Genomic DNA, 22,281 nt, shown 5'->3' with positions numbered 1-22,281 from the left:
GAAAATGTCCAGGCAATTTCTGTGAATGAAGCTTTTATGGCTGTTTGGCTTCCTGTTTTCAACTTTTCCCGGTCAGGTTCCTCACAGAATATTCTTCCCCTTGCTATATACTCTGCAGCCACGTTGATGGTTACTCCAAAGTTTAAAAAAATATGGAAGAAACGAGAAGTGGGCTCGGAATCAAACATTCAATTTCACGTCATCACTGAATCTGAGATCAGAGTTTGAATTTATCAAAATAATTGAATCTCCAGGATGCCCCATTTGGGCACTTTTCTTGGTTCAAAAGAGTAAACTTTGGCGAGGCACACCCTGAAGCAGAAGTTGATAGGCTTGAATGGATGCTAAATTGAACCAATTAACTCCTCCCACACTATGTATTAGGAACATTGGAAGCTGCCATTTACTGAGTGAGACCACTGATTGATCTTGACTCGGTATTGTCTCCATGGACCAGAAACAACCTTTCAGCGTTTCAGATGCCCAGAATTTAATCTGGGACCTTCTGCATGGGCTGTACGAGCGAGCTATGTACATTCTCCTTCCTATATTGGGCATATTCACCTGGACTTTACAGATAAGCAAAATGTGTGCATCCTGACATTCATGGCAGATCGTTCAGGGCCTCCACGAAACCTTCTTTCGTGGACACATGTAATCAGTGCCTGAGCACTGATCTCTCTTCTAACAATCCCCTTTCCCTCACCCCCAGATCTGTGTGACTTGCTCTCAGCTTGAGCATTCTAAGAGCACATTGTTTCAAAGCAAGCCCAATGTTCTTAGAATCATAGAATTGTAAGAAGGGTGCTTTTGAGAAGCTGGAAAGAGATGGACCGGGCGTCTTCACACACCCTAACCCATTCCACAAAGCAGGCTGCCAAGCAAATGGTGTTACCACAGTCATCAGACTTCCTACACGCCTTTCCCACCCCTGGAAGAACAGCCAATACAGTATCTCTTTAGGACAGTGTTCCCCAACCTTGGGCCTCCAGCTGTTTTTGGACTACAGTTCCCACCATCCTTGACCACTGGTCTTGCTAGCGAGGGATGATGGGAGTTGTAGTCCAAAAACAGCTGGAGGCCCAAGGTTGGGGAACGCTGCTTTAGGAGACCCACTTTGGCTCTGGGCTTCCAGTTGCTAATATATGCTAATGTATGCTAATATGAAACTGGGCTTGTACATGGATTCCTGAAACTATTTCATAGCATACGAGGACATGTTAGAGATTTGTGTGGTTCAGAATCTTATACAGCCGTACCTTGGAAGTCGAACGGAATCTGTTCCAGAAGTCCATTTGCCTTCCAAAACGTTCGAAAAACAAAGCGCGGCTTCCTATTGGCTGCAGGTTTGCGACATGCGGGAGCCAAAACATTCGGGGAACTAAGCTGCCTGACTTCCAAGGTACAACTGTATTTTATAATAGGATAGCATGAAATGTCGCACAAGCAGTTATCAAAAACGCCTCATTCTCTCATTCTGGTAATATTTATTTAGAGCTGTAACTGTTCTGTTTTGAAAAGTAATTATATGTTCTGTGTTCACTCTCTTACTAAAACACAGCAGCGTGTAGTTATGGAGATTTCCTTCCAATACTGCTAAGAGTCCTGCATTTTTCAAAACTGTTTTTTTTCCTTTCCCCCCCGTATTGGCAGGTTGTCAGCGGTCCATCGGCCTCTCCAATGGCAAAGCCAAGGTGTGCAGTTACAGCGGGTGGTACTACTGCAGCCTCTGTCATGTGGACGACAGCTTTCTCATTCCTGCTCGGCTGGTTCATAACTGGGACACTTCAAAATACAAGGTAGGACATGAAGGAATCCCTTCTCCTGCCCTTAGTGACGAATGCCCATATGAACAGTTGCGCTGAGTGCGAAACCAGCGGGGGAAGCCATCGTCCTCTTCTCCAAGAAAGCCCCCGGAATCCACACAACCTCGTGACATAGCATGTTCCCATCAGGCACTCTGTCCCCCGTGAGGAGGGAATAGTGCTGAGGGTGTAGCCTCGTCACCACTTGGCAAAGCTTTCTTTTTCTGTAGAAATGAGTTGGGGGAAGAGAGGGAATAATAATAATAATAATAATAATAATAATAATAATAATAATAATACATACATACATACATACATACATACCCTGCCCATCTGGCTTCCAACAAAACACTAAAATACAATAACCTATCAAACATTAAAAGCTTCCCTAAACAGGGCTGCCTTCAGATGTCTTCTAAAGGTTTGGTAGTTATTTTTCTCTTTGACATCTGGTGGGAGGGCGTTCCACAGGGCGGGTGCCACTACCGAGAAGGCCCTCTGCCTGGTTCCCTGTAACTTGGTTTCTCGCAGCGAGGGAACCGCCAGAAGGCCCTCGGTGCTGGACCTCAGTGTCCGGGCTAGATATACTAGACCGAGGCCGTTTAGGGCTTTAAAGGGAAAACGCTCAGACACCTTGTCTTAAACATAAACCCACCTCCGTCTGAACATTTTGAGATTTTTCTGCCTTCCCCACAATGCTTGTGTGGCAGAGGGAGTCTTGGCTGAACACTGCTTTGGCCCAGCCTGAGTAAGGTGCACACCCTCCCCTGTGCTTTGACTGACACTTAAAGTCACCATAAGTTCAAGACAGCTTGCTCAGATACCGTTATATCTGGAGGAATTCTGTGGGGACCTTGAGCTGAGATCCACTGGGTATCACAGCCAAAGCAGGGTTTGATGTCAAAGCACTGACCAGCTTTGACAGACAGAAGGCTGTTTCTTAATTCTGGCTTTCCACCCTTTTCACTTGTGCACAAGACATTTCCTATTAAGCCTCACGGAGACCTGGTGAGGTTTCAGTCCTCATTACATGCTTCCCAACTGCAAATGTCTGTGCCTCTGCAAATTATTTTGGAAACTTTGGCGCTGCTTAATCTCCAGAGCACAGAATGAGTCAAATGGAGCCATTGAGAGCTCTCACCTCCTGTTCTTCTTGCTGCTCCCGGGTAAAAATGTGAACCTGTTATTTTTCTCTGCAACAATTCTGCGTAGGGGAATCAATGTATGCACCCATAGCATGAGCCTTATTTGGTAATGTTGATACAACTAGGCATGTGTTTTCATTTGTTCACTCGGAACTCACTGTTCATGTGTAATATCAACTGTGTTTTACGTGTCATCCCGTTCCCTGCCCACACGGCTGCTTCGTGTACAGAGGTCTAAATCTAGCAAAGCACTGGAGGCAGTGATTCAGCATTGTGCTGGGTCAGGAATATAAGGCACTCAACCACAGCAGGATTTAGAATGAGGATGAGCTTGCACTGACTAGCTTCAGGGCAACTGGAGGGTGTATTTTCGCACTGTTTTGCTGTCCTAACTGGATGCCGCGGGGGAAATCTTAGAAAAAGTGTATAATGCTACGATCCGTCATGGATGCAACCTGGGATCAGAGGAGGAAAGCACAGAGGTCAAGGCAATAGTTGTTGTTGTTGTTTAGTCGTTTAGTCGTGTCCGACTCTTTGTGACCCCCTGGACCAAAGCACGCCAGGCACTCCTGTCTCCCACTGGCTCCCGCAGTTTGGTCAAACTCATGCTGGTAGCTTCGAGAACACTGTCCAACCATCTCCTCCTCTGTCGTCCCCTTCTCCTTGTGCCCTCCATCTTTCCCAACATCAGGGTCTTTTCCAGGGAGTCTTCTCTTCTCATGAGGTGGCCAAAGTATTGGAGTCTCAGCTTCAGGATCTGTCCTTCCAGTGAGCACTCAGGGCTGATTTCCTTAAGAATGGATAGGTTGGATCTTCTTGCAGTCTATAGGACTCTCAAGAGTCTCCTCCAGCACCATAATTCAAAAGCATCAATTCTTTGGTGATCAGCCTTCTTTATGTACTTTATGTACTGGCAATAGTACCAGTGTTCAAAAGAAATGATTAATAATTTCATCTATACATGCAGCACACTCACAATTGATCTATTTATCAAAGTCAGTTGTTATGTCTAGATAGGCAGACTAGTACCAAATAATAATAATAATAATTTTTACCCCGCCCATCTGGCTGGGTTTCCCCAATCACTCTGGGCGGCTTCCAACAAAATATTAAAAATACAATAAAACGTCAGCCATTAAAACTTTCCTAAACAGGATTGCCTTCAGGTGTCTTCTAAAAGCCAGATAGTTTTTTATTTCCTTGACATCTCTTGGGAGGGCATTCCAAAGGGTGGGCGCCACTGCTGAGAAGGTCCTCTGCCTGGTTCCCTGTAACTTCACTTCTTGCAGTGAGGGAACTGCCAGAAGGCCCTCGGAGCTGGACCTCAGTGTCCTGGCTGAACAATGGGGGTGCAACTGCTCCTTCAGGTATACTGAGCCAAGGCCATTTAGGGCTTTAAAGGTCAGCACCAACACTTTGAATGTTGAATGGAGCAATTGTGGGAAGCTTCGCTCTGTTCCCTGGGTGCTGCAGAGGTCTTCATCCAAAATTGGTTCTGTCCCGAAAGTTCTTACACTTGCTCAGTCTTTTGCTAACTGACGTAGACTTTTTATTATTATTGCAAGGGCAACAAGACAAAAGGTCATATTCTCTGACCACATCAGGATGCCTGTGAGCAAAAGAGCACAACTGTCTTGAAATGTGACATTTCTTCTTCTAAGGAATGTAGTTAATAAACCAAGTCCTCTTTATAGCCATCAGTAACCTGTCACCTGCCATCAGTAACCTGTCACTCGCCACCAGCGGGTGGTGCTGTGGGTAAAACCTCAGTGCCTAGGACTTGCCGATCGTATGGTCGGTGGTTCGAATCCCCGTGTCGGGGTGAGCTCCCGTAGTTCGGTCCCAGCTCCTGCCCACCTAGCAGTTCGAAAGCACCCTTAAGTGCAAGTAGATAAATAGGGACCGTTTTATAGCGGGAAGGTAAACGGCGTTTCCGTGTGCTGCGCTGGTGCTGGCTCGCCAGAGCAGCTTCGTCACGCTGGCCACGTGACCCGGAAGTGTCTTCGGACGGCGCCGGCTCACGGCCTCTAGAGCGAGATGAGCACACAACCCCAGAGTCGGACACGACTGGCCCGTACGGGCAGGGGTACCTTTACCTTTACCTTTAACCTGTCCCCCAACCCCCCTTTGACAACTTTGCAGAGCTCACATCCCATTCATTCCATATATCCTTCCCAATTATAATGTAACTAATTACATTAAAAGTAGTAATATTATAAAGGCAAAATCTTTGGACTCATTTTGCAAAATAATATCTGACTTACCCTGGTGCACGTGACATTTTGTTCTTACTAAAAAAAAGACACAGAAAAATCCTCGCTGAGTCTTTATCTGATGAGACAAATTCTTGGGATTATGGAACTGGAGTTCAGACCTGCTCATGTTATGACCACCAGGTCAAACTCAGTCTACCATGCTGGTACCATTCCTACCAGAAACTTGATAAAATCCTGTTTTTCCTATCTGCCCTAGGACAGGAGATGGGATTATCAAGCACTTCACAGGCAAAAATATCTGACTAGTGGTAGGCTGTGTTTCATATGGCCGTTCACAGCTTGATTGAAATAGAGTCTTCCCCCGTTGCTTTGTACAACCAAGATCAACACCACACAACTACTTTTGTGGCTATTTGCTTCAGTTCAACCTGCAACAACTTGATTGATCACTGAGGAAGCATCACCAGGTTTTTCAAACTAGAAGTGCTTTGTGGAGCTCTTAGTAGGTCTTGGACTTCGTTTCCCTTGTGAGATGGTGATTAGTTTCATAAGGAAGCTTTGGTGATAAATATGGCTGAATAGAAACCATGAGCTCTTTCTAACAGTTTATTCCCCCTTTTCCTCCAAGGATCTCAGTGTGATATTCTTGCTTCTCCCCATTGCATTCTCCCAACAAGCCTTAGAATTAGGCGAGGGTGAGAGGGAGTCACCAGTTAAGCTTTGTGCCTAAGTTGAGATTTGAACCTGGAACTCTCCAATCTAAGACCGAAACTCTCACCGCCACAGTGGCTCTAACATGAGCTGGAAGAATGTGGCAATACAGTCGTACCTTGGAAATCAACTGGAATCCGTTTCAGAAGTCTGTTTGACTTCCAAAACGTTTGAAAACCAAATTGCGGCTTCTGATTGGCTGCAGGAAGCTCTTGCAGCCAATCAGAAGCTGTGGGAGCCCCGTCAGACGTTTGTCTTCCAAAAGAATGTTCGCAAACTGGAACAACCACTTCCGGGTTTGCAGCGTTCGGGAGCCAAAACGTCCAAGTTCCAGGGCGTTCGGGATCCAAGGTATGGCTGTATATAGATGTACAAACATGTACACGTTTATTAATAAAGTTTCATATACCCATATATATATATATATATATATATATATATATATATATATATGTAATATGCAACCACATTTCAAGTATTATCCCATTAAGATTAACAAATTTAATTCGATATCCAAATACAAAAGACTACATTATTCTGTTTTAACACAGATGACTCTTGTATAGCAAGGCAAACTAGCTTTGTGGTCTTAAAATTTGTCCTTTCATCAGGAAAAGAATGGATAGAGCCAAAGTTTATTTATTAGAATATAAGTGTGCAGGTAGGGAGTATCTTGTTTTGATTTCATGTAAGCCACTTTGGGAGCCTTTTTGGCTGAAGAGTGGGCTACAAATGCTCAAAATAGATAGATGATAGATAGATAGATAGATAGATAGATAGATAGATAGATAGATATAGGATGTGGGTGGCGCTGTGGGTTAAACCACAGAGCCTAGGGCTTTCTGATCAGAAGGTCGGCGGTTCGAATCCCCGCGACGGGGTGAGCTCCCGTTGCTCGGTCCCTGCTCCTGCCAACCTAGCAGTTCGAGAGCACGTCAAAGTGCAAGTAGATCAATAGGTACCGCTCTGGCGGGAAGGTAAACGGCGTTTCCGTACGCTGCTCTGGTTTGCCAGAAGAGGCTTAGTCATGCTGGCCACATCACCCGGAAGCTGTACACTGGCTCCCTCGGCCAATAAAGCGAGGTGAGCGCCGCAACCCCAGAGTCATCTGCGACTGGACCTAATGGTCAGGGGTCCCTTTACCTTTACCTAGATAGATAGATAGATTCTAGGATCGCTTGTCAGTCTGTGCCATTGTGGCTGGTCTTGCTGCCTTTCTTCTCAGGCCTCAGCTTGGCTCACAGAGACCTCACAATTTTTCTTCTGGTTGCTGTGAGGACGACTGTGGCTGAGACCAGGAGACCACTTCAGAATTTTCGATTGAGAACTGGTATGAACACATTTGGCATCGTGCTCTATTGAGGGGGAAACTAAGCCATAGCATTAGGCTGGCTGTGGGCCAGGCTGAGCGAGAAGCGTTAGAAGCCATCTGTTTTCTCTTTATCACGTTCATTAATACATCAGCAGAGGATCTTTGTCCACCTGGATCTCATGCCAGTTTTGGGAGAGACTTGTTGCGCTAAAGTACATTGGCTATTGGGTCAGTGATGCTGACCCAAATGTAATGTTCCCACCAAATGTAAACATTGGAGACCTGAGTGTGCTTGTTAATGAATGCTACGTTGCATGTTTTTTGTACATGCAGAATCAATTAAAATTGCCAGAAAAGGTAATATACAAAACCTGAACACAGTTGCAACGTAAATACTCTGCATAGAACATAAAAATTCACTTTCAGGCAGTAATTCACATTCAATAATCTTTTTCCAGTGTAATAATCATAATACTCACTGAATAGCACAGCTCATTAATTTATAAAATCATTTATAGAGCAGCATATTTATGTTAGATTTAAAAGATTTAAATCATCATCATCATCATTTATTTTTATTATTTATACCCTGCCCATCTGGCTGGGTTTCCCCAGCCACTCTGGGCAGCCTCCAACAAAATATTATTGTCACAATGGCATAAATACTATATCGCAAGTGGACTGTGCAGGTTTCACAAAATCATTTGTATCTTCCTTTTGCTAACCTGCTCAGTTAACTAGAGATAATAAGTCCCAAGCCTTTACCCTCTCTCTGTTGTTTGCCTCTTTTTAACATTTCCAAAATCTAACAAATGTCGTTGGCATTCTGTTGTGTACAGAACTGGCATTTGAATACTGCAAGATACAAAATGCAGCAAGCAGAGCTTCAGTTCTGGTTTTAATTTTACACATTTCATTTATAATATCTGTAATACTATATTTTCCAAAATTTTCTTGTTCTTTCACATAGCTGCAATATGTGGATAAAAGCCCCTTTGTTTTTAAAGCAATACCAAGATTTATATTCTGTATGTTTATATGTGTGTGTGTGTGTGTCTTTCATTTCATGGTGTACAGCACCATTGTTAGACCATTATATAACAACATACAAGTGTTTTGTGTCTTTATTAATCTTCAAATTATTGCTTCCAATTTTTAGTATTATTTTTGTAAGAGATCAGTGCAAATCAACAATGTCTGCAAAGGTTCCCTTCTCTCTCTCTCTCTCTCTCTCTCTCTCTCTCTCTCTCTCTCTCTCTCTCTCTTTAGAAGCATTCTGTAATTTTGAGATTTGTGATGTTGTCTTTGCAAATTTATTGTGTCTGATGGGGCTGCCACTTGACAATATTCTTTCTTGTATATTTTTAAAAATAATAGTAGCAGCTGACAAATAGATGGGGCATTTATTGCAGCTTATTGATCCTAGCCATCTGGAGAACAATAATGTTACATTGGTTTTATGGTCCCACCTGTATTTCAGAATGTGCAACTGTGCCATTGAAGTCATATGTAAGCTTTTTGCCAGTACTTTATGATTAAATTATTATTCAACATGTTTATAGCTGGGCTCGGTTCTTGCTATTAATCAGGGGTTTCTACCCAAAGGAATACAGTTTCCTCAGGGCACAAGTAGGCAGCATTTTGGCCTTTTCATAGATTTGTACAATAACATGGAAAAGGAACTGCATGTCGAGCACTTTGAGCAGACAGGAAAAGAGCTGTGTTAAGAGTCTCCTCTTTACTTAAGTACCGATTTTTAAAACGGAATAATATGATTGAAATATGGGTTTTTCTCATGTTCCATCCTTTTGTTGACCTTGCCAACGAAGGTCCGTATAGTTAAAGCCATGGTTTTCCCAGTAGTGATGTATGGAAGTGAGAGCTGGACCATCAAGAAGGCTGATCGCCGAAGAATTGATGCTTTTGAATTATGGTGCTGGAGGAGACTCTTGAGAGTCCCATGGACTGCAAGAAGATCAAATGTATCCATTCTTCTCTTCTCATGAGGTGGCCAAAGTACTGGAGCCTTAGCTTCAGGATCTGTCCTTCCAGTGAGCACTTAGGGCTGATTTCCTTAAGAATGGATACGTTTGATCTTCTTGCAGTCCATGGGACTCTCAAGAGTCTCCTCCAGCACCATAATTCAAAAGCATCCATTCTTTGGCGATCAGCCTTCTTGATGGTCCAGCTCTCACTTCCATACATCACTACTGGGAAATACTTTGGTATTTCATGGTCATACTTTGCCCCTAAAAATGTGTTGGGAAAGCTTGTTTTCATTCTTAGGATTATTATATTTCATTAATTTGAGCATTGTTCATTTCAGTACTTTGTAGCAATTATCGGATGGATTTTTTTCCTGAAACTCAAAAGTGTTGCAGTTAATTTTTTTAATTATATCATAAAGCCGAAAAGGTCCGGAAGATCACTTTAATCGATTCCATTTCATGTCTTCAGAGAGGAGCTTCAGTTTTGTACCCCCTAGCCACATGCTGCATAAAATCCACCATATCTAGATGACCAAGTGTGGACCAAGTAGAGAACAAAGAGGGAAAACCTGAGCACTTCAAATAATAATTCAGTAAAAACAGAGACATGTTCTGTTTTCCCTTTTAAACCAACACTATTACTTTCTGGCTTATGGTCCTATGCATAGTTGCTTTAAATCTCACTGTTTTGAATGGAATTTCTGTGAAAGCAACTGTGTGCAGGAAGATTAGCGTATATTATGAGGTTTTGTTTTGTTTTGTTACTTTGTTCAAACTACTGAGAAAAAATGGGCTCGTTTTGCTGTTTAATTGTAGCAGCTGACAAATGACTGTTTCAGTGCAGCTTGTTGAACATCTGGAAAGCCATGCTCTTTTAATTCATTTTACAGTCCCACCTGTGTCTTAAAATGTACAGCTGTGTAATTATGAGTAAGCACCAAGCGTTTAGTGGAGTTGGTAATTTTGGATGACTTTGGAACAGTCTTTTTTTGGGTGCACAAAAGACTTATATAACATCTAAACCAGAGCTTTCCACGTTAGTGTGCCGACTGCAGCATATAGGTGTGTCACACAAATGCTCCTTGCATTCCTCCCAGGCCTGGAAAGGGTTTAGTTTCACCTGCAGTTTGCTAGTAAAACTGAGTTACCGTGTCACGAAATGATGCATATCTAAAAAGCATGTCACCGACATGAAAAGTTTGGAAAGCTCTGATCTAAACACTTGAGTATCCCTTTTCTGGGGCTTCCCCTTTTATTTATTTGTTACTCTTACATCTTCCCTTTTTGCTCTACTGGAGAGCCAATACAGTGGTACCTTGGGTTACATACGCTTCAGGTTACATACGCTTCAGGTTACAGACTCCGCTAACCCAGAAATAGTGCTTCAGGTTAAGAACTTTGCTTCAGGATAAGAACAGAAATCATGCTGTGGCGGTGCGGCGGCAGCAGGAGGCCCCATTAGCTAAAGTGGTGCTTCAGGTTAAGCACAGTTTCAGGTTAAGAACAGACCTCCGGAACGAATTAAGTACTTAACCTGAGGTACCACTGTATGATTCAATATAAAGTTGTTCAATAGATCCAGACAGCTTCCAGGGGGCTTGCGGAGTGAAAGTCATCCTGCTTTTACTGTGAACACCGCAATTATGGCTTTCCAGGGCCCAGCAAAATTGTTGGTTTTGGAGAATTGAATTCAATTTCCAACTTGGTCCCATTGTATAACTTCAGCGGGCTATGGCCTTTGGTTTGGATGTACCAACACTTTCCACGTACCTGATCAGGCATGGTTATGCGTACCAGACTGGTTCCACTGGTTCCAGATTGGGAGGTTGGGCATTTAAATCCTAAATCCAGCAGAGACCCGCTAGACTACCGCAGCTCCCCTTTCCACTTTACACAAAGTATCTGACTTGCTTTTCCCATCTTTTCCATGTTAAAAGATCCTGTTGAGACCCCCCAAACCCCAGAGCCAGCACTGCAGGTATTGTGTCCTATTGACAATTCACATAAGCACAGTGCTCCATTATTGTTGTTTCAAGCCTGACACATATACAAGTTGCTGCCAAGTAGTGCTCTCTGTTGGTTATATTACTACTTCCGCACAACTGTACCTTGCTCTATGAAGATCCATTGAATGTCTTAATCAGGTGAACGGCCTTTCAGTACTTCATCCTATTAAATAACAGTCGCCTTTCTTGCAGGATTGTGATGAGTTTTGAGTAAAATAAGGAAAGGTATCTGAGCCGGCATTGGGGAGTGGGCAGGTTGGTAATAAAAGTAATAGCCTTCCTCAGCTGTCTGGCTAGTTTCAAGGGTGGAATGCCTCAAAACCTATAGGAGCCTCTTATTTTGCATTCACATAGAAACATTTATGGGCAGATACTAGTATCAGAGGACGGACAGGAGCTGAATTAAAACAGCGCTCCAGCCCAAATGCCTTTCAGGTGCAAGAACAGTATACAGTTCTGGTAATGAGAGAGCTTTGATCAAGCATATACTGTATTTTATCCAGGCTTTGCCAGTGAGGTTAGATTAGGTTTTGTAGAATCTGCTATTCATATGCACACTTAAAAGTCAGTGTGTGTGTGTGTGTGTGTGTGTGTGTGTTCAGTCTGTTCTGTAGAAGCTTCCAGTAATTGAATCTAGGTTAGCTGAATATCTGAATTCAGTTGTTTCCACCCCCGTAGCCTCTGTCTCTTCATGACAGTCTATTGAATAGCATTTCAAGCTTCCAACTAGCCTTCCAAGTGCTATCCAAGCGCCCAGTAATACAGATGCCTAAAGGTGTCCCTCGAGCCATTTGGGTAAATTAGGTTGTATTACAACCTCAGAACACTTTAGCGTAACTAGTATAACACCGCTGAGGAGATAGTATCGATTGCCTGTGAGCATTTAGAGTTTTTATTAGAGGCTGAGCTAAGCTTAATGGATTTCCCCACCCCCACCCCTTTCCCTAGGTATCAAAGCAAGCCAAAGAGTTCCTGGAATATGTCTATGAAGAGCCCCTGATTGACATCCAGCAGGAAAACCCGATGCTGTATAGACATGTTGAGCCACTGACAACGGTGGTCCGTCTGAGACAGCAGCTGAAATCCCTCCGAGCCTATTTGTTCAGCTGCAGAGCAGCAGTGGCCGAAGACCTGCGAAGGAGGTAGGAAGAAGGGGTATCAGGCAAGCTTCCTCGGGGCTCCCTTCCCCTGTTTGTCTGTCTCTCACTTCCTCTTCTCAGTTCCCATGACCTAGCAATTAAAGTGCTGCCCGTTGTGTCTGCCTACGTGTTGTAACCGGATACTTCCAATGCAACTGGATGGTCCATGGCCTTAAAATATCTCTGATTCACCAGCGCTTCTCTTAAGGATATTGGGAAGAGAGTGGCTCCGCAGACTGACAGCAGGAATGGTTTTCTGTGCAGCAGATGTAAACTTAGCAGTCATTGCATGCCAATTAGAGAGCAATAGAATATGCAGGCTTTGGAACAAGTTACATACATACAAGGCATATGGAACTGACTCGCTGTGTCAGATCATTAATCCACCTAGTCTCACGTGGTGTATTCTGACCTTGCTGTAATTCTCCAAGATCGCCGTCTTTCCCTGCCCTGCCACATGAGATCCTTTGCAACTCTAGATGCCTGGGATTGAGGCTGGCAATGCTTCATGCAGACCATGTGCTGTGACACTGAGCTGCACCAAAACGCCACACTTTGAGCACATGAACATGGCTGTTATTTTGGCTAGTGCTGCTACTGCTGGAAGAGTTCCCACTCAGCTGGGGTTTCTGCATTTGCAGAGGCATTTCAGTGATGCGTCTGAAATATAATTGCCGCTGGGCGATCCAGCAATAGCTCTTAGCATCCCAGGGGAACTGCATTTAAAGTCCTGTGGTTTGGAGTCACCTACGGCCCGACTTTTCCTCCCCCATCCATCACTGAGGTCAGTGCCTCAGGCAGAGCAAGGAACAGGGTAAGGCCTGCTGTTGAAATGGTGCCCTCCTTCTCTTCTTCCTCTGAATTGAACACAGCTTACAAGGCCTAAGAAGGAGGGAAGGGAAGTTCAGACTTGTACCCACGCAACCCCCCCTAAAAACTATGTTTCTTTTGTCTCATGGAGTTCGCTGGAAATAATTAAGAGCCAAGGAAGCCAAAAACTGGAACGGTACCTTGGTTCTGTCTCTTGGTCACATTGTGGTGTGCCGGAATGTGTGGGGTGTGTGTGTGACCAGAACACAATAATGTGGATTTGCTTTCACATAAGTAGATGATTCCCTGCTATCCTCCCTAAATTGTGCCCTGTTGCAGGGTAGGGGAAGAAAGACAATTGACACCTGCTTGTTTTGCCAGTAATGAAAGGGAAGTGATCTTTGCCATTCAGGAGATAACCTGTGTCAGTGCCTTGGTTCAAAATGTCAAGAACAGCTAAGGGAAGTCGTCAGTGTCAGGAAGGTGGGAGATGCTGGTAACCACATTCCTGTTTAAGTGTGTGTTGTGGGGACTGAACGGAGCTTTTTCTGTCTTTTAAATAAAAGATCTGCAACTTTGTAAGGCGGGTGCATGTAATGCTTTACAAATTATTGCCTTGCCCTTACACACGCATCCACAAGCGACATTATCTTCTGCTTTTTCCCTATCCTTCATTTGTAATACTGGTAATAGTGCCTCCTTCAATTAGTATGAAGGCAGGACGGCTTATGGAGGGTGCAGTTCAGAAAAAGGTGCCGGAGAAAGAAATTACTGCTTTTGATTAACACCAAAGGGGGGGGGAATAAAAGAATGTTCTGATTAAAATAAAGAGGCAGGGAGGGCTGAACCAAGTCTATGAAGAGAGTCGGAGAAAAGAGATCAAAGGAAACAAAGAGAGAAAAGCAACAGGGCCTGGAGACATGGGGCAGAGAGGGGAAGGTGAGGATGCTGGCTGCCGATGAAGAGCCAGAGCTGATGGGAAAAGGTGATGGAAAAGGGGCCAGGAGAAGCTGTGAAGAGGTATTCAGGAGAGCACGGGAACAAAAGCAAACCTGAGAAAATAAGAACCGCTGGGAGCTACAAAGTGCCCAAACAAAGGAGGATTAGAGGCGGAGGAAGAAGCAGACGCGTGGACATAGTGCTGGAGGCAGGGAGGGTGAAGTTGGGATGTGGTTTTCGGGGGCTTCCAAGAACTGAAAATATCAAATTGTTATCAACGTTGGGGAAAAGTAGCATTGCAGCATAGCCCGTTGGGGTAAGACGTGGTAGGCACATGGAATGATGCTGCCAATAAAATCAGCGGGAAGAAAAAAATATTTTAAAAGGTTTCCAATGGGCTAAATTAAAAGGTGTTTGAGTAACAGAACATAGCTTAATTTTATCTTGTCGTCAGGTCAGCTTGGATTAACCTTCGACTATAAAACCATATTGGTAGCTACAATTCTCCGAACACAGTCTGTCATGCCCTCAAACTTCATAACAACTCTCATCATGAGGATAAATCCTTTTCCATTTCTCCATCTTTTTGTTCATGGTGTGAGCCTCACTCTGTGTGTGTGTGTGTTTCAACCTCATTAATTTGTGTGTGTGTGCAAGATTTTATCACACTTCCTAGTTTCTTGTTCTGCGAACAAAAACCTTGCTAGTGATTATCCACTATGTTATTTCCTATTTTGTGGCCCTTATTTGTAACACAATCGCCATTTCTACAGAACGTGAGGTAATCCAGGAGTTTGTTTTTTCATGGTTAAATTATTACCCACCCCGTTCCCACTTATTCTTCGTTTCAGTTATGTGAAAAACCAGCAGCTCTGAGAACACCATCTTGAAGTCCTGTCAGTATGGTATAAACAAGCTGAAACAAAACTGTTAATAGGGCTGTCCAGAGAGAACTAAGAGCGGACTGATTAATCACGATGGCACCCTGTTGCTTTTACAGCATGGATTGCCTTTCTTCTGAGGGAAAGAGAAGAGTCTACTCCTGTTTTTCTACTGGTTTTCATTACTATCTATGCTTGTGTGTTAAAATGCACAAGGGTATTTCTAATAATAATAATAATAATAATAATAATAATAATAATAATAATTTTTGATTTGATTTGTATACCACCCTTCATCCAAAGATCCCAGGGCAGTTCACAACAGAAAATGTGGGGAAATGGCTGCCAAATCTGTGCGCTGGAGTTGCAGTTTATTTCCGAAGCAACTATAGCCTAACATGTAGGACAACGAAAAGAAGTCTTGGAGTTCTCTGTGTTCCCTTTGAACAAAGTAGTATTTACGGTGATTTATCAGATCACTTTTCTTGATGATTCCTGGGTGCTTGTTGCATCGGCTATTTAAATAAAGGCTAAGATTATTACAGAAACAGAAGTGCTTTGCAAAAAAAAAAGTGAATAGCTTGAGTTTGAGTGCGTCCTGCTGCATTGTCACAGTCAGTAACATCTGATCCTAGAGAGGCCATGGCGCTTGTCAGCTCTGATGGAATGGTGGTTTATCCAGTTTATCCAATGGTGCTTAGCTTTATCCAGTACAATAGAACTATCTAGAAGCATTGTGCCATTTCTGGGGGCCCTTTGGCCCTCGGTGGGCCTTTTCTCTCAATAGTTCCTCCAGGAAAAGTGGTACAACATTGCGGTGGCCTCGGTAGTAGCAAAGTGGAAGTGTTAGCTAGCAGTAACAGCAGAGCTATGTGATTGTCCTTCATGTCATGGCAACTTGGAACTACCACCAGAAGTGGTCTCTCTCGTAGTAGCTCCAAAAGAGTTCATATTTAAGATTCCCTTTTAATTTCCTACTTGATAATGCAATCACAGATGGTTTTTCAAAACGTTTTCATTTCGCTTTTACAGCAAAAGTTGTAATAAACAGAAAAACAACAACCCTTCAACCAAGATTTGTGTTACTGACCAATGGTTAAGAGGGAGATAGATGGTGAAAGATGGAAGATTACAACACAATTAATACCACAAATTATGTATGAGTATCTGCTCAAAATAAGGAACTTGAGGCTGAAGTGGTATTTGCTTTTAATATAATAAGAATAAGAATATATTTATACCCTGCCCACCTGGCTGGGTTTCCCCAGCCACTCTGGGCAGCTCCCAACAGAATCTTAAAAACACAATAAAACATCATACATTGAAAACTTCCCTAAACAGCAGGGTTTTTTGGGTTTTTGTAATTTTATTTTAGCTATTGTGATTTATTGTGGAATATGTTCAGTTTAATTGTGTATTTTTAAACTGTTTTAATTGTTTGTGACTACTTTTGCTATGTAGAATGCTGAAAGCCACCTGTGGCATGGTTTGCACTGTGGAAAAGCGGATACAGATAAAATTATGTATGTATGTAATTGATTTGCTATGGTGAGTTGGTTTCTCAGCCAGAGCGATTTGCCAGGTCCTCCCAAACCATCCTTGGCCTTCAAGTCTCTCCATCTCACCCACAGGACTTTTTCCACACAACAACATTCCACTCACAATTATGTCCTGCCCTGCATGCATGTACAAACATGTTACATGGATTGGTAATAAGATCATAGGTGAATTTATTTTATGGTACACAAGCATCATATATAGGCAAGTTGACTGGCTTTCCTAAAAGGACCACTTAGAATCTGGGATTTCACAGACTTGCAGGTCTGTCCATGTTGAAAATTTGCATAAGGAATTTTCAAGTTCATACTCTCCACAGGAGCAGCTCATGGAAATCTGTTGCCCCAAATTTACAAAATTGCAGATTTTGAAAGAATAGGTGACATTAAAATCATGGGACTCTAGAAATGCTGTATTTGTTGCAGGACTGACGTAACACAGCTTTCCAAAAACCAGCTTTAAATGGCATGTAGAATTTCTTATAAGATTGCTAAAATTGCTGTATGACAAAGGAGATAATGGCATTGATCATATTTTAGAAGAGATATTAGAAAACACTGGGTATTAGAAAATGACAAATGCCCCTTTTCTTTCATAAGAGATTGCCTTTTAAAAAAATCCCACTGAGATTCAAAATTGTTTTCACTTGCAGAAGCATTGCTTGAAAAATTGGCTCTACCTATGTCCAGCATATATTTATCACTTTAGGAAAAGCTTGCAGCAATCTTTTAAAGTGCACCTGCAGAAACAGCAACTGCCTCTGTGGCAAAGTAGATGAAAGGTTAGCCTTTTAAATACTTCCTGCCCAGTACTTCATTTTTCAGATATACAGAAACAAGTTCACTAATAGATGCTTCTGAACAACCAATTATATTCTGAATTGCAAATATTCAAAATGTGAAACAATACTGCAGCATTTAAAATTTTTTATGATGGAGCCAACCCAGAACAAAATATACCAGCTCAGTATAAATCTTATTAGCCAAGTCTGCATAGGTTTCTACTTCACCTTCACTTAACTTATTGCTCCGAGGGCCTTCTGGCGATTTCATCACTGCAAAAAGTGAGGTTCCAGGTTCCTTCTTGGTAGTTGTGTGTGCCTTCCCATCAGATATCAAACAGATAAGCAAGTGTATGACTTTAAGGAGACATCTGAAGGCACCCGGACGTAGGGAAGTTTTTTTATGTTGTTTTATTGTGTTTTTATATTTTTTTGGAAGCTGCCCAGAGTGGCTGGGGCAAGCCATTCAGATGGGTGGCATATAAATATGATGGTGATGGTGATTAATCAGTTCTGTGTTATAACTACTTTGCTTTCTGGATTCACTTTGTTGACATTGACATTTCATTTATGTGCAGACCTCTTCTTTAGATTATTTGCTTTTTTTGCCAAAATGTTTAATACAATAATCTTTTTTTAAAAGCAAGAACAAGTAAGCTACACAGAAGAGGTGGGGAAGGGGCTTCCAGCAGCCACATCTTAAGAGCCTTTTGGTCATCTTAGGATGCAATTCACCGGCACAGCCTGGTGCTTCTTTTTCACTCTAAAGTTGTTTGTCTGGCAAGAGGGCGGGGGAAGCAGCTGGGCAGCTCTGTTTTAGTTGTCCAGCACAGAAACAAAATCAGTTTGCACTGCTGCAGGACAATCGAGCCTATAGGACTGAACAGTCAGACAGATTTTTTAAAGGATCTGGGCTTAAATTTACTCTAGACATAAACTTCTAAAAGTGGGTAGAGCAGCAGTATTTGTTCTGAAAGAGAATGGCACTTGATCAAACTGTTTTTTGCATACAGTAGTACAGTCGTACCTTGGTTCTCGAACGCCTTGGTACTCATACACTTTGGCTCCCGTACACCGAAAACCTAGAAGTAAGTGTTCCAGTTTTGGAATATTTTTTGGAAGCCAAACGTCCGACACGGCTTCCACTTGAGTGTGAGAAGCTCCTGCAGCCAATCGGAAGCCACACCTTAGTTTTCAAATAGTTTCGGGAGTCGAACGGACTTCTGGAACAGATAATATTTGAGAACCAAGGTATTTGAATCCTTTTCTTATATATCCTCATAAGAACAGTTCCTTGATTTATGCCCACCTGCCTCGATTTCATTGAGCTGCAGGCTGTGAACTTCAGAATTTACTCTGTGCTTATCACTTTTGTACTTTGGCTTTTTGCATAGGTCTTAGGCAGGTCTGTTTGCAGTTGTTTTAGCCTAGCTGTCAGAGTGCTTAATTCAGTGCAGAAAAATTACTCTGAGCTGATGACAAATCATCTCTTAAATGCCTTCGGACAGTGTTTATTCTTAACAAAGGGACATAGCTACAAACCCTGCCACTTCGCCCTAAATGCAAAAAACAAAGCCTTATCTTGGGTTCTGTTTACAGTCAAAAAGTCACAGATAACCTTTTGTTTGTGCAGATACATCCCTGATAAGGCTGAGAGCCAAGGATGGATGAAATGTCTGGTTCGATCTTGCACAATTGTTATGCTTCAAACTAATTGCCAGTGAAAAAGAAATGGAAGCTCACGAGAAACTGCCCACGGTGCCCGAGTTCCTCACTTAGATGTAATGTCTCCAATCCCTCCCTGAACCAACAGGCAAAAGCCTACATTTCTATTTCTGTCACTTCTTAATTTGTTCACCCAGAAAAGGCTTCACCTTTTCTTCCTCCCCTCCCTTTTTTTTTTAAAAAAAAAAATGGAATTCCCACCATTCCATCTTAAAAGTAAGGTTCAGGTTGCTTCCAGACGGAAGCCGCCTTCTTTTCCCTTTTTGGTGGCTTGCAAAAATACAGTGCCCGTTCCATGCAACCATGAAGCTTTTATTTACCATATTTTTCACTCTATAAGACGCACCAGACCACAAGACGCACCTAGTTTTTGGAGGAGGAAAACAAGAAAAAAATATATTCTGAATCTCAGAAGCCAAAATAGCAAGAGGGATCGCTACGCAGTGAAAGCAGCAATCCCTCTTGCTGTTCTGGCTTCTGGGATAGCTGTACAGCCTGCATTTGCTCCATAAGACGCACACACATTTCCCCTTACTTTTTAGGAGGGAAAAAGTGAGTCTTATAGAGCAAAAAATACCGTATTTCTTTTTGTTTGATTGAACTATTTTCTGTCCACACCAGCGGACAGATTGCGATGGGATGTGTCTGGAATTCAGAGTACATATCCCCATCACCAAACCTCCTTCTGAGAAGGGAAGAGCTCTCTGTGTGTTTAAAGGTTGTGTGGTTGTAGGTTTGGGCACACACCCCTTTCCAACAGCTGTAATGTGGTCTTCAGGTTCTTCACACCTGCCCTAAAGTAATCAAACCAACGTCCTTAACCCTGAAGTCTTGGGATGATTGAAACAGCTTTGGCTTGCACCATTTTTATTGCTGTTCTTAATGTATTGGTGTTGCCTTCCATTGTTGTTGCTGAGAATATTGCATCCCACTGACGTTTCACCTTTAGGCTGCAGTCATATACACACTGTGAGTAAGTCATATTGAACTCAGTGGGGCTTATGTCTGAGTAAAGGATTGCCGTGCCCATCTGCACCTTTTTATTACAGTGGTACCTCGCAAGACGAAATTAATTCGTTCTGCGAGTTTTTTCGTCTTGCGAATTTTTCGTCTTGCGAAGCACGGATTCCCATAGGAATGCATTGAAAATCAAACTTGCAAGACGTTTTCGTCTTGCGAAGCAAGCCCATAGGGAAATTCGTCTTGCGAAGCAACTCAAAAAATGAAAAACTCTTTCGTCTTGCGAGTTTTTCGTCTTACAAGGCATTCGTCTTGCAAGGTACCACTGTATTGTTATGTATTTATTGAATTTATATCCTGCCTTTCCTCCCAAAGGAACCTGCTGGCTCCCTGCTGCGGAGATTTTTGTTTCAGTCTTCTTTTATATTTCTCAAAGCGTTTCAAAAAATCTGTGCCAAAGTTGCAGCAAAAGGAGGAATATTTGTTTAAGCGTGCTAGTTCTTCTAAACCAAACTATTTTGCAATGCAGTTTTTCCCCCCAAGATCTAAACTGATTTCTCAATGTGAATAAATGACAATGTTTGTTGGTGCTTCTTCAAAGAAAATATTGCGCTGAACTAGATGCCCTGGCTGAATTGACCTCCATCTGACTGTGCAGATGTTCATAAGGTTGCCTTTAAAGCACTCAGACCCTGGATGCAACTGGTTCCATCCATTAGGCACATGATCTTAGTGCCACTGAGTGCCTTATGCGCTCTTTGATTTTGACGAGGAGAGCTTCTTAATGCACTTGGAGTGCTGTCATCAGAAGTAGGCTTTAGCTATTCCGCTGCTTCCTTCCATTGCAAATGAACAAGACCTGTTTCTGCAGTAATAGGAGTTTTGTTTAAAATAAAAAGTCAACAAAATTGGGCAGACCTTATTTTTAAGGCTTCTTCCCTCTCCCAGTTTCCATGGCAATGGGAATAAGTGTGCTTTTCTTACGGTTTTTCACTTACTGGTCATGTGCTTTGTTGCTTCCAATATGTGTTTGTTGCGTTTCACCCTCGATAGAGTGCTTTCTTATGGAACCAAAAAGGTGGGATATCTTTTGACGTCTTTGCCAATGTCACTTTGAGAAGCTGCTTTCATAGCATATTTGCCCCAAACATCCGTGTGTGTGTGTGTGTGTTGGTTATATTTGAACGGTATTTCCAACTCTCCTTTCCTGGGTATGATTGATAGATTTAGACATAACTACTTTTGAATACCGGTCTGGAATGTTTTTCTTCATCAATAAGTACATTGTACTTATTTTTGCTGTGGTAAAAACCTAGGTTGAACTTCTATGTCTGAGTAGCTGGGGAAACCCAGCCAGATGGGCGGGGTATAATTAATAAATTACAGTGGTGCCCCGCAAGACGGAAAACCCGCTAGATGAAAGGGTTTTCCGTTTTTGGAGGCGCTTCGCAAAACGAATTTCCCTATGGGCTTGCTTCACAAGACGAAAATGTCTTGCGAGTTCCTGCGGGTTTTTCCCCCTCCCCCCCTTTCCTAAGCCACTAAGCCGCTTAACAGCTGATCGATAAAAGCCGATAAACCGCTAATAGCGCTAATTCCGCTAAACTGTCAGTGGGCTTGCTTTGCAAGACGAAAAAACCGCTATACGAAGAGCCTCATGGAACGGATTAATTTCGTCTTGCGAGGCACCACTGTATTATTATTATTATTATTATTATTATTATTATTGTAGCAGTTTACAATCATAAAGTGAATCATATGTCCCTAACAAAATTTAATATTTGTCATTTCAATGTTATTAATGTTGTTAGAGAACCATGTCTTGTCAAGAAATTGTTCAGAGAAAAAGGAGGCAAAACCAACAGACAAGTGGCACAGTGCTATTTTTCTAGAAAAAGAGGTACCCAAACTCACCGTGAATGCCCCCCCGCATTCTCTTATAATGGCAATGGTGCCCACCTGAGAGGTGCTGGAACTGAGTTCCGGCTGGGAAAGAAAGCCCTGTATACAAAACTACAGATCTGTTAAGATGCCACTGTTAATTCTCAATTTAAAATGAGGTCATTTGGTTTTTAGTTTAAAGCTGTGTGGAATTTTGTGAATGGGTAAAAATCTTTAATATTCAGCACTGGAAAAAACAACAACCAGTCTCCAGGATGGTTCAGATTTTGTGCCAGTCTTTCTCCAAACTTTGGGATAAAATGGAAATGACAGGGTTCTAGGAAGATGCAGCTGGAACCACCTGTAGAGGCATGTTTTTCCTCTGCAGTCTTCATCCTGTGGCCTGTGATCATGCCATGTGCCAG

At 42.6% G+C, this 22,281-nt stretch overlaps 1 protein-coding gene across 3 annotated transcripts in view; it reads left to right on the top strand.

The window, feature by feature from the left end:
• The window catches only part of PLEKHM3 (pleckstrin homology domain containing M3), a 70,441-nt gene that overhangs the window by 25,376 nt on the left and 22,784 nt on the right, over positions 1–22,281 (top strand). For all 3 annotated transcript variants that reach the window (XM_081919016.1, XM_081919017.1, XM_081919018.1), the window contains 2 exons: positions 1,654–1,799; positions 12,132–12,325. In XM_081919016.1, coding sequence (XP_081775142.1) covers positions 1,654–1,799; positions 12,132–12,325 — 340 coding nt within the window. The remainder of the gene's footprint in view (positions 1–1,653; positions 1,800–12,131; positions 12,326–22,281) is intronic.

This window comes from Podarcis melisellensis (genome assembly GCF_964234715.1).
Source record: "Podarcis melisellensis genome assembly, chromosome: 1".
Taxonomy (NCBI): domain Eukaryota; kingdom Metazoa; phylum Chordata; class Lepidosauria; order Squamata; family Lacertidae; genus Podarcis; species Podarcis melisellensis.
This window is presented reverse-complemented; position numbering and strand designations above follow the sequence as displayed.